The 15,054-nt window shown below is 41.3% G+C and overlaps 1 protein-coding gene across 1 annotated transcript in view; it reads left to right on the plus strand.

Moving 5' to 3' along the window:
* The window catches only part of SUSD1 (sushi domain containing 1), a 155,207-nt gene extending 141,211 nt beyond the window's left edge, over positions 1-13,996 (plus strand). The window contains exon 14 of the mRNA XM_006864728.1: positions 13,872-13,996. Within this exon, the coding sequence (XP_006864790.1) occupies positions 13,872-13,996 (125 nt within the window). The remainder of the gene's footprint in view (positions 1-13,871) is intronic.
* The last annotated feature ends 1,058 nt before the right edge of the window (positions 13,997-15,054 follow it).

A 15,054-nucleotide genomic window follows, 5' to 3' on the forward strand; every position in this document is an offset into this window, starting at 1 on the left:
ACTTCCAACACAAAATTGAATGGTTGTTTGCCACTGAGTCAGTTCTGATTCATAGTGACCCTGGATAGGATTTCCGAGACTATAAATCTTTAAGGGAGCAGAAAGCTTCATCTTTCTCGTGGAGTAACTAGTAGATTCAAACTACTGACCTTGTGGTTAGCAGCCCAGCTCGTAACCAGTCCTTCAAAATTGAATAGGAGTGGTAATCAAGGGCATCCTGTTTGCAAATGGAATGCTTTCAGTTTTTCTCCACTGAGAGTAATGTTGGCTGTTGGCTGTGTACCTATGCTGTTACTTATGTTGAGGAACTGCCCTTCTATTCCTACTTTGTTGAGTATTTTTATGAGGAATGAATGTAGGATTTTGTCAAATGTCTTTTCTACATCAATCATTATAATCATATGGTTCTTTTCCTTTGTGTTATGTATGTGGTGGATTATGTTGATGGGTTTTCTAATATTGAACCATCCTTGCATACCTGGTTAGTTATTCCTCTTCATGCTGTCCCATGTGAATCTTAGACTTTCTTCAGATTTTTTTTTCATTCTTTTTTCTTATTGTTTTTCTAGCTTAGTAATATTGAGATACTTATCTTGAGGCTCACTAATTTGGGCTTCCACTGATTCAGATCTATTCAATGTATTGTCCGTATCTGATATTTTAGTTTGAATTTTCTGGATTCCTATTTACAGCTTTTATATTATCTCCAGTCTTTTATCTGTTTTATTTGATTGCTCCTGTATGCTTTCCTGTATTCTTCTCTGTTTTCCTCCACCTTTCTGTCAATCATTTGGAGGTACTTACATTTCATTCTCTTAAATTCTTTTTCAGATAGTTCCAATACTTTTTTTTGTGTGTGTGTGTGAATTATGTGATAGTTTACATGGGAGAACATTAGTTTTACATTCATCCTATCTTATTTCGTTTCATTGCAATGATTACAATTCCCTGCATGCATCAAACAACCAAAGGGTACACCCCACAAGGCTGCCCCCTGGCTGTCAGCACATAGCCCCTCTCTCTCCCAGAGTCCAGCGTCCCCAGCCGCTCCATCTCTCTATGTCATTGTCTCTGCCTTCATCTCTGGTGTCGCTGCTTCTCTGGATATGGTCCCACACTCCACTCTTCTCCCTTGATGGTCCCAGGGACCTCCACTCCTGGACTGCAAAATCAACCACTCCCCTCCTTTTGTTACAAAATGCCTACCTTTACATTTCCAACACTCACAGTCAGACCTGTAGCAATTATTCAGTATTGAACCACAAGAGTCCTATTCCCATCTCCTTTCATCTGCCCCATCCGGACATATTGGATACTACTCAGTGGAGATTCTACCTTCCTCCATGCCCTCTGGATCTAGGCTCCCTCTTGTAATCCAGTCACTTCATGCCTTTGTAGCCCCCCATTTGGTAGCCATTGTCCAAGTTGCCAATCCCTCTCTACTCTGTGTATGGAGGGGGTGGGAATGATCCTCACTGTGAAGATTTGTTCCCTCCTTTCAGCTACTACATCCACAACCATAGATCAAGTTTATCAAATTGTATCAGATTTTTTTCCTCTTTCTTCTTCCTCTAGTCTAGTTCTGGTATCCAGCCATTGAAGTTGGGTCAAATGGGTACTATTTGCAAGTGTGGGTGTTCTTGTGCATCTCCACTCATTCATATCAGCCAGATGCTTCACTCTCTGCTCTAGTTCTCTGTGGCCATGTCCCTGTCCCTAGGCACAGTAGTCCCCAGGTCTTGCTATACTGCTGGCCAACCAGGTCTCAATCCAGGTTGACAGGAGTCTATTGAACATGGTCAGACTTAGCTCACAACTTCATTGCTGTTTTCCCTCCTCTTCCCCTTATTGGTGACCAATGTGGTCAGCAGCAAGACCACATGCCTGCTCATGTATTCCCATTGAGTTTCAGTTTTGGAAGGGGTTTGCCCTGAGGAGACCTGACCACTTGCTTTGATGACTCCTGGGCAAATGACTTGCTTGTTCTTGTAGTAGTCAATCAGACTGCCATTTTTGTTTTTGACTTTTCCTGCTGATCTTTCTTTCTAAGAAGTATCGTCTGTTCTTCTAGCCACTCCAGGCTGGTCTGCTTGTCCTTTCAGTGGAAATTTCCCATCCCAGAAGGTTCAGGATGAGGATCAGGATGCCACTTATGGTCTATGCAATTCAAAAGCTCACAGGAAGCCTCCTTCACTGGGCAAGTTCTAGCCATTTTAGGTATTCCAATTAGTTATGTAGTGGTTACAAATTAGGCTGCCAACCTCAAGGTCAGCAGTTCGAAACTACCAGCCGTTCTACAGGAGAAAGATGAGGCTTTCTGCTCCCATAAAGATTTCTAGCTTCGGAAACCCTGTACAGGGTTATTATGAGTTGGACCCGACTCCATGGCACATAACCACCACCAATCAGTTATAGGCTGAAGATGGATTTACAAACTTTCTATGGTGATGCTTCTGGCTATTGCTTTCTCTCCCCCTCAAGTGTCTATTTTACAATAGTAGGCAAGGGAAACCGAGATTCAAAAAACAGCCAAGCATCTTAACACTATTTCCCCTCTTTTACACATTCAAAACATGCCTCAATCCCTGGATCCCAGAGCCCTGTTGTTCCAAGATTGTGCATACATCATTCTTTACCCATATACCCCGGTAACCAGCAAAGATTTTTTCTCTCTCTCTTTTAGTGTGGGTACTTTTTCTTAATCTTTTACAATAATGGTTCTATGTAGTATTTCTCCTTTTGTGACTGGCTAATTTCACTCAGCATAATGACCTCAAGGTTCATCCATGTTATGCGGTGACTTACAGCTTTCTTGTTATTCTTTAAAGTAGCATAATATTCCATTGTGTATATGTACCAAAGTTTGTTTATCCATTCTTCAATCCAATGCCTTTTTTTCCTCAAAAAAAAAAAAAATTATAACTCTGCTTCTTGGTCATATGTTTGAGCCACTCTGTCTTGTTTCTCTGTGCGAACAGAAATTGCTGCTTTCGAGACATTTTGGTGGTGTTGTATTTGTATTAAGTTGATGATTATATGTTGGTGTATTCTTAGGCACTCACCAAATGCCTCTTGGTGGGTGTGATCAGAAGATGAGCTTTTGTACCATTTTCTTTTTGCTGTTTGTAAAGTTTAGTTCAGGATGGATTTAACTGATGTTGGTTGTTGTCCTTGATCCAGTGTATAACAGCTGATATTGGCTCTTGTCCATTGGGTGGGACTGTAAAGTGGACTATTGTGGCTGGGCTGTCTACTAGATGTGGTTGCTGTCTACCGTAAGGTGAGGCAAGCAGGGAAAACACACACCCAAGATGGAAGTAAAACAAACAGCAGTGGGGGGAAAATGTAAATAATAATAAGAAAAAGATCCAACAGGCAACAGCTTTCTCTCCACCAATAAGAGGTTTCCTCTGTTCCATCACAGCTTCTAGAGAAAGTTCAAGATGGCCACACTGCACCTGTCCACTTGTCTATTCAGCTGCTTTTCCTAGTGAGGGCTAGTCCAGGCCTGGCCAGAGCTGACTCTGCAGATTTGGAGCAAGGGCCCCTGAGCAAGGTTTACAAGGATAGCATCTCCCTCCTTTAATGGGGCTTAGAACTGTACTTACGTCCATGTGTCTCCAGTCACCAGGAAAGCATGTGGGAGCTTCCCTGTAGGTGTACTGGAGTGAGGACTAACCTTGCCTCTGGTCACCATGTTAGTGTAGAGAATAACAAAAAAAGTTTGTATGTACCTTTACCTCCCTGAGCCACAGATAGGTTTCTGCAATGCCAGTCTGTTTTCTTGTCTCTGAAGTGGCTCACAAAATCTCAAGATGACAGCAGCAAATCTGGTGGAACCAAACAGGTCACCAGCCTCACCTTTTTTTTGCTGCGTCTGCTCAGCTCTCTCTCCTAGTAAGCGTTCAGTCCAATTCTCAGTCCCTTCAACTGAAGTGCAGAGTTCCAAGACCTTCAGCTGCATCTGCTTTATGTGGTTTTCCGTATCTTTTTATAGAGGAGCTCTACAGCCTTTCTTCCTACTCTGCCATCTTGCCACCACCTCCCTCCCCTGAAGCTTTTAGGACTCCAGACACTACTCACCAAACTAAGATGTGGAACATTGTTTTTAGGAAGTATGCTATAACAGTTCACCTAGCTATTCCGAGACCATGGTTCTGAGCCTTCAGACCTAGTAACTCAGTCTCATGTTGGGTTTGGATATGTTTAGGAAGTGTCCACAACTGGGCCCATGCAGTGCGGTGAATTCCTTGAAATGGCTATTATAGCCAAAGTACTTGTACCTCCCACCAAATAACAGTGGGACTATGCTCATGTGATGTGTTTGTCACCCACCAAGGAGATTGGGTAGCTTGCTAATTAATAATATAAATAAAGTACCTGACACCTTTGGGGTTTGTTGTTGTTGTTAAGTGCTGACAAGTTGGTTCTAACTCATACTGACTCTGTGTAGGGCTTCCAGGAAGCGACTGGTGGATTTGAACTGCTGACCTTGTGGTTAGCATTCCAGTGCTTATCCTACAGCACCACACTAGGACTCCACCCTTTGGGAGTTGTAAATCTTTCCAGAAGCAGAAAGCATCATCTTTCTCCTGGACAGTAGCTGGTGGGCTCGAACTGCCAGCCTTGTGGTTTGCAATCCTACAAAGCCACCACACTCCATACAAACAATGCATATGGAACCCTAACATGGGGATTAATTAGTTTGTCATCTCACTAGGCTTCAAATAATCCTTACCAAAGGTGAAAAGAGGAGGGGATCTTACTAACATCAAGAAAGATGTTAGTGTAGGACTATAATCTCAGGAGACACCATGGTCAGTTGGCATAACACAGTCCACGAAGACAAATATTCTACATTCTACTTCTGTGAGGACCAAGTGGGAACTTAAAAGCTGTGAACAGCCCTCTAAGGTGCAACTATTAGATTATGCCTGGCTGGATGAAAGAAGAGTGAAGAAAATGGAAGATACATGAAGTTGTTAGGCTAGGGGATTATTGGATCACGTGAACATCACTCTCCATGATGTTCTAGATGAGACCAGAGAAACTAGATGGTGACCAGTTACCACTACTAACTACTCTAAAAGGGATTATATTAGATGGTCCTGGATAGAGTGGGAGAAAATATGGAACAAAACTCATAAAAGAGTCCAGGTTTACTGGTCAGATAGATACTGGTGGGCTTTATGAGACGATGACCCTTAGTCATCCATCAGTCAAATGATAGGTTGATAAGGACAACAGCAGCACAATTGAGGTTTGCATGCCTTAGAATAATCAACCAGTGGGCATCAAAAAGTGCAGCATTTACCCAAGGACAAAATATGCAAAGGTTAGAAAAAAAAGGAAGAATGGAAACAGGAAACATAGGGAGGAAGTGGGATAAATAATGTTACAATACGAGGAAACAAAATGTGTAGAATTGTTGAATTCTGATCTGTTCTATGAACCTTCACTCAATGTACCCAATAAAAAGTTAATAAAACAAAACACCCACGAAAACAATCAACCAAATGAAAACTGGGCACAGGCATTTCCACAAAGAAGATATATAAAAGGCAAGCAGGCATATGAAAAAATATACAATATCATGTCATAAAAAAAAAAAATAACAACAGTGAACCGCAACTGCGTACCTATGAAAATGGCTAAAATCTCCAAAATCTGACAATAGCAAATGCTTATGAGGATATGAAACAGGAACTTTCATTCATTGCTGGTTGGAATACAAAATGTTACAGTCACTTTGGGCAAGAATTTGGCAGTTTTTTATAAAGCTAAATATAGACTTAACATATAGCCTATCAATCACACTCTTTTAAGTATTTATCCAAATAATTAAAAAACTTATTGTCACCCCAAAACTCTGTAGACAAAGGTTTACCTCAGTTTTAGTCCTAGTCACTAATACTTGAAACAACTATTATGTCCTTCTGCAGGGACATGATAAAACAATTTATGGTGCATCCATACACTGGAGTCCTGGTGTGGTGCTGTAGGTTGGTGGTTCAAACCCACCAATCACTCCTCAGGAATCCTATACAGGGTTGCCATGAGTTGGAACCAAGTCAATGGCACTTAGCAACAACAACATACAATGGAATATTATTCAGCAATAAAAATGAATGAGCTACCGAATCACACAGCACAGTTGATCTTAAATGCATTCTAGAAAGTAAAAATGGATCCCAAAGACTACATATTGAATGATTCCATCCATATGACATCCTGAAAAAGACAAAACTCTAGGGATGGAGAGCATATCCATGTTGGACAGAAGATGGGAGAAAAGGGTGTACTTGAATGCACAGCGGAAGTGCAGGTGAAGGGACTCTTCTGTATGGCACTAGGGTGGGTAATGGATCCATGAATCTCTGCATTTGTCCAAACCCTTAGAACTGTATGTCACAAAAAGTGAACTTTAAGTTATGCAAACTCAAAAATAAAGGCCAAAAAGTGAAAGAAAGGAAGAGGAGCCCGTAGTGAAGCTCATCATTTGAACCCTGAGATCCCTGTGCTGAACCCCCTTGATTCAGGAAATAGTTGTGACACTAGAGATAATGAGACTCAGCAGAGAGCAGCGGCAGCAGAAGTAGTAGAGCCAAGAGCATGGGACACAGTGGTGGGCTTCAGGGACTTCCTGATGGAGTGGGCTGCCTCTAGGCAGTTAATGGGGGAGACAAGGGTTAGCAAAATTTGCTTGAGCACCTTTGGGCTGAGGCTTATTGGCAGAATGGGTGCTTAATCAGCAGAGTTACATTTGCTCAACAGGACAGACACCAAAGAACTAAAGGAATGGGGAGCTTAAGGAGCTTTGTAACACTTACCCAACAGGCCATGAGGCCAAGGGCCTGGGCATGCCTGTGAGCACAACTGTTGTTGCTGTTCTTGTTGTTGTTGTTATGTGCTGTGGAGTTGGTTCCAACTTATAGCGACCCTGCACAGGGTTTCTGAGGCTGTTAATCTTTACGGGAGCAGAACGCCTCATCTTTCTCCCGCGGAACAGCTGGTAGTTTCAAACTGCTGACCTTGCGGTTCGCAGCCCGGTTCATAACAACTACACTACCAGGGCTCCTATGTTGCTGTTCTTAGGTGCTATCAAGTTGGTTCCAATTCATTGTGACATTATGCACAACAGAGCGAAACACTGCTCAGTCCTGTGCCATCCTCACAGTCGTTGTTGGACTTGAACCCACTGTTGCTGCCACTGTGCCATTCCATCTCATCTGGGGCCTTCCTCTTTTTCACTGAGCCTCCAGTTTACCCAGCATGATGTCCTTCTTCAGGGACTGGTCCCTCCTGAGAATATATCTGGAGTGTGAGAGATGAAGTTTCACCATCCTGACTTCTAAGGAACATTCTAGCTGTACTTCCAACACTGATTTGTTTGTTCTTCTGGCAGTCCATGGTATTTTTAATATTCTTTGCCAACACCATAAATACAATGCATCTATTCTTCTATGGTTTTCCTTATTCACTGTCCAACTTTCACATGCATATGAGTCTATTGAAAATACCATGGCTTGGGCCAGGTGCACATTAGTTCTCAAACTGACATCTTTGCTCTTGAACACTTTATCTTGTTCAGCAGATTTGACTAAGGCATATATTGTTTGATTTCTTGACTTCTGCTTCCATGAGTGTTGCTATTGTATCCAAGCAAAATGATGTCTTTGACAACTTCAATCTTTTTTCCATTTGTTATGATGTTATTTATTGGTCCAGTGGTTAAAATTTTTGTTTTCTTTATATTAAGGTACAACTTATACTGAAGGCTGTGGTCTTTGAGCTACATCAGTAAGTATTTTAAATCCTCTTTGCTTTCAGCAAGCAATGTATCACCTGCATATCACAGGTTAATGAGTCTTCCTCCAATCCAGATGCCATGCTCTTCTTCATATAATGCTGCTTTTCAGATTATTTTCTCAGCATACATATTGAAAAGGTATGGTGAAAAAATACAACCCTGGTCCACGCCTTTTCTGATTTTAAAACATTCAATGTCGCTTTTTCTATTCAAAAGACTGCCTCTTGGTGTACATACAGGTTCCTCTTGAGCACAATGAAATGCTCTGGAATATCCATTAGCTGCAATGTTGTCCATAGCCTGTCAGGATCCACACAGTTTAAAGTCTTTGCATTGTCAATAAAGCACAGGTATACATCTTTCTGGTATTCTCTGCTTTCATCCAAGATCCATCTAATGTCTGCATCAAATCCTTCATTCCATGTCCTTGTCTGAATAAACCTTGAACCTCTGGCAATTCCCAGTCAATGTACTTTTGCAGTCATTCTTTAATTATCTTTAGCAAAATTTTACTTGCATGGGATATTAAATGATATTGCCCAATGATTTCCTCACTCTGTTGGGTCACCTCTCTGGAACGGGCACAAATATGGATTTTGTCCAATCAGTTGACCAGGTGGTTGTCTTCCACATCTCTTGTCATAGATGAATGAGTCCCTCCAGTGCTGCATCAATTTATTAAAAGATTTCCTTTTGCATTCCATCAATTCCTGGAGTCTTGTTCTTTGCCAATGGCTTCAATGCAGCTTAGACTTCTTCCTTCAGTATCATTGTGTTAGTGGAGTTCAGTGTGGTACTGTAGGATAAGCATTTGACCACAAGGTTGGTTTGAAATGCAAGGTCGGTGGTTCAAACCCACCAGTCGCTCCTCTGAAATCCTATACAGGGGAGCTATGAGTTGGAGACAACTTGGCGGCACTTACCAACAACAAAGCATAAGTGCCAGTAAGAGAAGTCAGGTATGACTTATGCTAAAACTTAGACCATATCTAACTTCCCATGAAATAGTTGTACCTTACTTCTTGCATACCTCTCAGTGTCATCATTTACCTGGGGCATGTTGTTCTAACTTTTCTCTTGTCCCTCACTAGAATTAACACTCACCTGCTGTCTAGTAGGGAGCGTGGTGGCTCTTTAGGATAAGCCCTGGTCTGTGAACCACAGGTCAGTGGTTTGAGGCCATCAGTTGATCCATGGAAGAAAAATGAGACTTTTTTTCTCTGAAAGATTTACAGTCTTGGTAATCATATAGGGTTGTTCTAAGTCAGAACAGACTTGACAGCACTTAACCACACTGTCTAGTAAGAGATTCCCTAGCTCTCTCCCTAGTAACCATCAAAGAATGTTACTTTCTGTGTGTAAGCCTATTATTGACTTTTTATAAAAGTGATTGTCTTTTTGTGATTAACTTATTTCACTCCATGTAATGTCCTCTAGATACATTCATAAGCTATTTTACATACTTGTTATTATTCTTTATCATTGCTTAATATACCATTGTATGAATGTATCATGTTTTCCTTATCCATTCTGTTGATGGACACCTTTGTTTCCATCTTTTTGCTATTGTGGATAATGCTGCATTGAACATGGATGTATGTATGTCTATTTCTGTCACCACACTTATTTCTCTAGGATACATGAGGGGGTTTCCAAAAATTTGTGGAAAAATGAAATGAAAAAATAATAGAATTATTCCATAAACAAAGATCAGCTGGGTTCTCAGTTCTGTTTCATTGGTCTATGTGTTTGTCATTGTACCAGTACCAGGCTGTTTTTTGTTTTTTTTTTCCAGGCTGTTTTTACTGCTATGGTTGAATAGTAAATTCTGAGATTGGGAAGTGTGAGGCCTCCTAATTAGTTCTGCTTCTTCAGCAATTCTTTAGCTATTTGGGGTCTCTTTCCTTTTCACATAAAATTTGAGATTAGTTTTTTCCATTTTATTAAAGAATATTGTTGGGATTTGAATCAGAATTACGTTCTATATATAGTTCACTTTGGCTAGCATTGATACTTTCCTAATATTAACTCTCCCAATCCATGAGCATGGTATGTTCTTCCATTTATGAGGATCTCTTTTGGTTTCTTATAGTAGTGTTTTGTTGCACACACACACACACACACACACATAAGATCTTTAATTTGTTATCATTAAAAGTCTGAATTTTAAATAGATTCTTAACTGGTAGCTCATAGGTGTCATCTTGTTCAACTTTAGCACTGGTCTCATCTCCAGTAGCTTTTCCAGAACTCCTACCTTCACCATGAAGCTCCGTGAGTTTTCCCAACTCAAACTTGGACTTTGTCAGTGTTTTTACTTTCCTAACAAACACATCATGGAGAGGGTAAAATAGACTGCGAAGACTTTTCTTTGTCCTTTCCAGTGCTGTCTGGAATTAGTTTATTGACTACTTCTTCCAAATCATCTGTCTGCATCTCTCAGGTCATGATTTCCATAATTTTCTTCCAGATTTGGCAGACCTGTTGGTGCAGTGCATAAGATGTCTTCCAAATCTGGTTGTGGAAGGTTTTTGGTAAAACCAGCACAGAACAGATGAAGCAAATAACCACTAGTAGCCTTGACACCAACATGAGTTTCAATCATGGTCTGCCATTGTGTGACATTCATGTCATGGAAGTTGGTTCGGCAGTTTTTGCCCTGAACATCCTCAGTAATTAGTTTAAATTTTCTCAATTCAGCTTCATCATTCTGCAGATCAGCAAGGCTCACTTCAAAAACATGACCCATAAGGTTATCAGAGGCAATTTTGGTTCCTTTAGTCCTTGTGACTAGTGTTTTTTCAGTATTTTTTATATTGAACATAGCTGGTGCCTTTATACCATACCAATCTTTTTAAGAAAATGGATCAACCACTTTCTTTTTGGTTCCTTTTTTACCACCTTTTATAAGGAACTTGTTCTTGTCAACTACCATGGTGCTGCTTAGAGAACTAAAATGTGGTAGTGTTTTGTAGTTTTCCTCATATAGCTGTTTTACATCCCTGGTTAGATTTATTTTAAGCAATAAAACAAATATTTTATTAGTAATAAGAAAACAATAATATTTGCTTATTGCTTAGTCAGGCACTGTTTTAACATGTGTTAACTCATTTGTTTCTTAAATAATTCTACATGGTGGATAATATTGGTTATCTTCCCCATGTCTGATAACTTGTCTAAAATCACAACACTAGGGAGTGGTGGTCTGAAGATACAGATTTGGGGAAACTGACTGCAGTGTTCAACCTTTGAAGTTATTTTGAGTCTCTAGACTTTTCATTTTATTCCAATGTATTCCTATGCAGATTTTATACTGTTTTAATATCTAGTCACTCCCTCAATTTTTTTCTTTACTAATTTCTATTTTAGCCATGCTTCCTCCTTGCATTTTATAGCTTGATACTTTAAGAAGGTCAAAGCCCTTTTATTCTGGATATTTAACAAGCGGTGTGTTTCATGGCTGCTCTTGCTGGTGTCAAGCACACTGTGGAATTTCTAGTAGAACCAAACTGTTCTTAACCTGGTTGAAGAGATATGAGCAGCAGCGACCAAGAGAACTTTCTGCAATGATATGTTCTAAATCTGTACTGTCCGATATGGTAGCCACTGGTCACATGTGTCTTTAGGCACTTGAAATGTGGCTAGTATGACTTAGTTATTTAGTGGTGCTGTAACAGAAATACCACAAGTGAGTGACTTTAACAACGGACATTTCGTTTTTCACAGTGTAGGAGGTTAGAAGTCTACATTCAGGGCAGGCACTAGGGGAGGGCATTCTCTTCCAGTTGAGTGTCTTTTCAGCTCGGTGATCTTCATGTGGTGTCTTCATCTGTCTTTTCTCACCTCTGTTTCCTTAATCTGACTCAAAACACACTGGGCATTAATACTGCCTCATTAATGTAACAAAGAGGCCCCATTTCTAAGTGGGGTTAGAACTACCCCCTGGTGTTTCCAAAGCTGTGGTCTTTATGGAAGCAAACTGCCACAACTCTCTGCTGTAGTGAACCGATAGTGGGGTTGAACCACAAACCTTTCAGTTAGCAGCCAAGCACTTAACCAGTGCACTAGCAGGACTCCTTAACCACAGTTATAGTGTTGTTGTTAAGTGCCGTCGAGTCCAGTCAGTTCCGACCCACAGCAGTCCTGTATAGGGTTTCCAAGGAGCAGCTGGTGAGTTTGAACTGCCAACCTTGTGGTTCAAATCAACCTTGAGGTCCATTGCTTATCCTGTGGCACCACACCAGGACTCCTAACCACAGGTATAGGAGTTAGGATTTACAACACTTTTAGGGGGACACAGCTCAACCATATCACTGAGGAACTGAATTTTAAATTTAATTTAACTTTAATTTAACTTTGAAATAGCCATATGTGGCTAATGGTTACCATATGGACAGTGCAGATTAGATGAAGAAAAGGTTAAGCAGTTTGAACTGTTTTCAAATGTGCTTCATTCACTGCCAGGAGAGCAAGTTACTTATGTTTTGAAGGGTTCCTTACATTGAGGGGCTACTATTTTTCTTCTCAAGTCCTCCTCCACCCCCAGTTTACAGCAGTAGGTCTTTGCATTTGCTGTTTACAGCTCTTTCAAGGAAGGCAGTACTAGATTACTCCATGGGCAGACTAAGCACCTCCCCCTGGAGCATCGGCAAAAGGGGGCCCCCAAAATGAAATAATAACAACGTATAATCATCTGCAATAATTTGGATATGTCTGCACTTCCTTACTTCCATGGCTTTATTTATTTTAATTCGATACATGTAGAGTCAGCCGCCATCTTCTTTCCAATGACTTAGAATCATTGCCTGCAGATTTTTGCTTCTTCCAAAGAGAAAACTTGAACTGCTACAACCCAAGGTCCTGCCTTCATTAGCTTTTGCAGAAAAGGTCTGGGCATGACCCCTTAAGACTTCTGGGTGGAAAGAGTATGCTCTGTGGCAGGCAGGGCTCCATGCAGATCTGTTAAGTACTGGAAAGCATGGTTGCTATACTCAGAAACACAGTGTCTGTAGGTAGACAGCTTAGGTTTGAATCCTGGCTCTGTCATTTACTAGCTGGTGGCTTTGGGCAAATTGCTTAGACACTCCATGCCTTGGGTTCCTCATCTATAAAATGTGAATAAGACTAGTGCCCAGTATAAAGAATGGTTAAGATACTAAATGACTTAATATTTATGAGTTGCTTAGAACAATGCCTAAACACATTAAGCGCTATATAAGTGTTTGCAGCTTAAAATCAGATCTGTCTTCTAGTCTACAACATGATGGTCTGATCTAGTCACTTGGTCCAAATGTGCAATTAGCAGATGTTTTTGACTATAACCAGGGATCTCCCTGGAATTGGTGTGTGATGCTTCCCAAGTATAACATATGTCTTTCAAAGAGATTTTACATCAGTTTAACTTATTCTCACAGAAACCTGCTGAGCAGAGCAGGTGGTTCCTTCTTCGTTGAAATATGGGATGACTATCGTGGTGCTGTGGGATAAGCACTAGATTACAAGGTCGGTTTGAACCACAAGGTCGCTGGTTTGAACTCCCAGCCCCTCCTCAGAAACCCTATGAGTTGGAATTGACTCAATGACTCTTAACTACTTTTCAACAGAATATCTTTGCTTGCTATATGTTGACCACCAGCGTTAGCTATCACTTTTTGGAGGAGAAATTCAAATAATGTCAGAATAATTTCTTCCTCAATATAAAGAATGAATGCTTCTAAAAAATCTATTCAACATAATTGACTTGAGAGAACCATCGAAAGCCAACACAGTGTGTAGTGTTTGTATGTTCAAACTTTTCTCTCCCTTGTAGCATGAATGTGGCCAGTTCTATACTTCTTTTCAGAAAAAAAATTTTAAATGCTGACGCTGTGGTTTCCTGAGGTTCAACATCCTCAGAGCGGGCACACAGGGCCCAAAGGCATCCTGGGCATTCTTGGGATTGTTGATTAATTGGAACCAAGCTTTGGGTTACAATGGAACAAGCACAGCTGGACGTGTGTCTCCCAACAGTGCCATGATTTGGTGACATCTGCTCAGCTCAGAATGTGATTTTGTTCTGCAGATTCATCCCTCACACTGCAGCAGATGGTGGGTGTTGGACTGGGCTCTGTGGTGGTCGTGATAGTTCTTGCATTCTTGTCCTTCTCAGCAATGTGGTATGTGACATTGTCATTTTTTGAGGAATGAGTGGAATGGAGGGAGGGTGGGGCTGGAGTCATGAAGAACAGCTGGGATTAAGGAAGGTTCAAAGGGGATGTGGGTGAGAGTTGGTCCTAGATTCAGCAGAGTCCACTCAGCAGGTGAAAGCCTGAAGAACCCTGTTCCTCCGTGTAGGAAGGGGAATAGTGATGGCTGTCCAGGCCGCGCCCAGAATGCTGGTTGATCTCCTGTGCTATGCACCTCCCCCCACTTTTCATGGGTGCACATTGGGGTGGACAGTGGGAGACCAGAGTGTGTCCATTTCTGTCTCATCTCTATTTCTCCTCCACTGTGTCTAGATGGCAAACTGGTATGGTGTTTGAAGGATGTCCTGCTGCTGGGACAGATGCTGTGACAGCTTCTCAGATGCCTGTACAGAGGACCACGTGACTTCCATCCCATGGTGTGTCGGCCTGCCACTTTCTCCACTCCCAGTCTGGCCACATTTCTGGATTCCAGGTGGTGACTGCTAGAATCTTTAGACTCTACTAAAAACAGAAGACTCCAGGTTTTCTGATGCTTTTCCTCTCTGAACTTGAGACCATTGGTATAAGTACAGTATTGCCCACAGTCTCCAGGTCAGGTAGGGCTGTGGTTTGTCATCCTGTCAGTGATGCCGGGTTGTCATTTCCCCTTAGACACCAAATGTAAGAGACTCTCTGTGTCCTCCTTTATAGCTTCCTTGTTAATTATCCCATTCATTCCCAATATGCTTAAATTTGGGCTGGAATTTGAAAAGCATAGAGAATGTTGACAAGAACAAACTTTTCAAGCACTTTTGTTGTTGTTAAGTGCCATTGAGTCGATTTCAACACATAGCGACCCTGTATAGGGTTTCCAAGGAGCAGCTGGTGAGCTTAAACCATTGACCTTGCAGTTCAAACGACTTTGCAGTCTGACGCATTAGCCCACAGCGCTGAGGCAGCTTTTATCCTTACAATTAATTTACATATGCTAAGGAGCTCTGGTAGCGTAGTGGTTACGAATCGGGCTGCGAACCTTAAGGCCAGCAGTTCGAAACTACCAGCCGCTCCGCGGGAGAAAGA

The sequence above is a fragment of the Chrysochloris asiatica genome, unplaced genomic scaffold, assembly GCF_000296735.1.
Source record: "Chrysochloris asiatica unplaced genomic scaffold, ChrAsi1.0 scaffold00069, whole genome shotgun sequence".
Lineage (NCBI taxonomy): Eukaryota > Metazoa > Chordata > Mammalia > Afrosoricida > Chrysochloridae > Chrysochloris > Chrysochloris asiatica.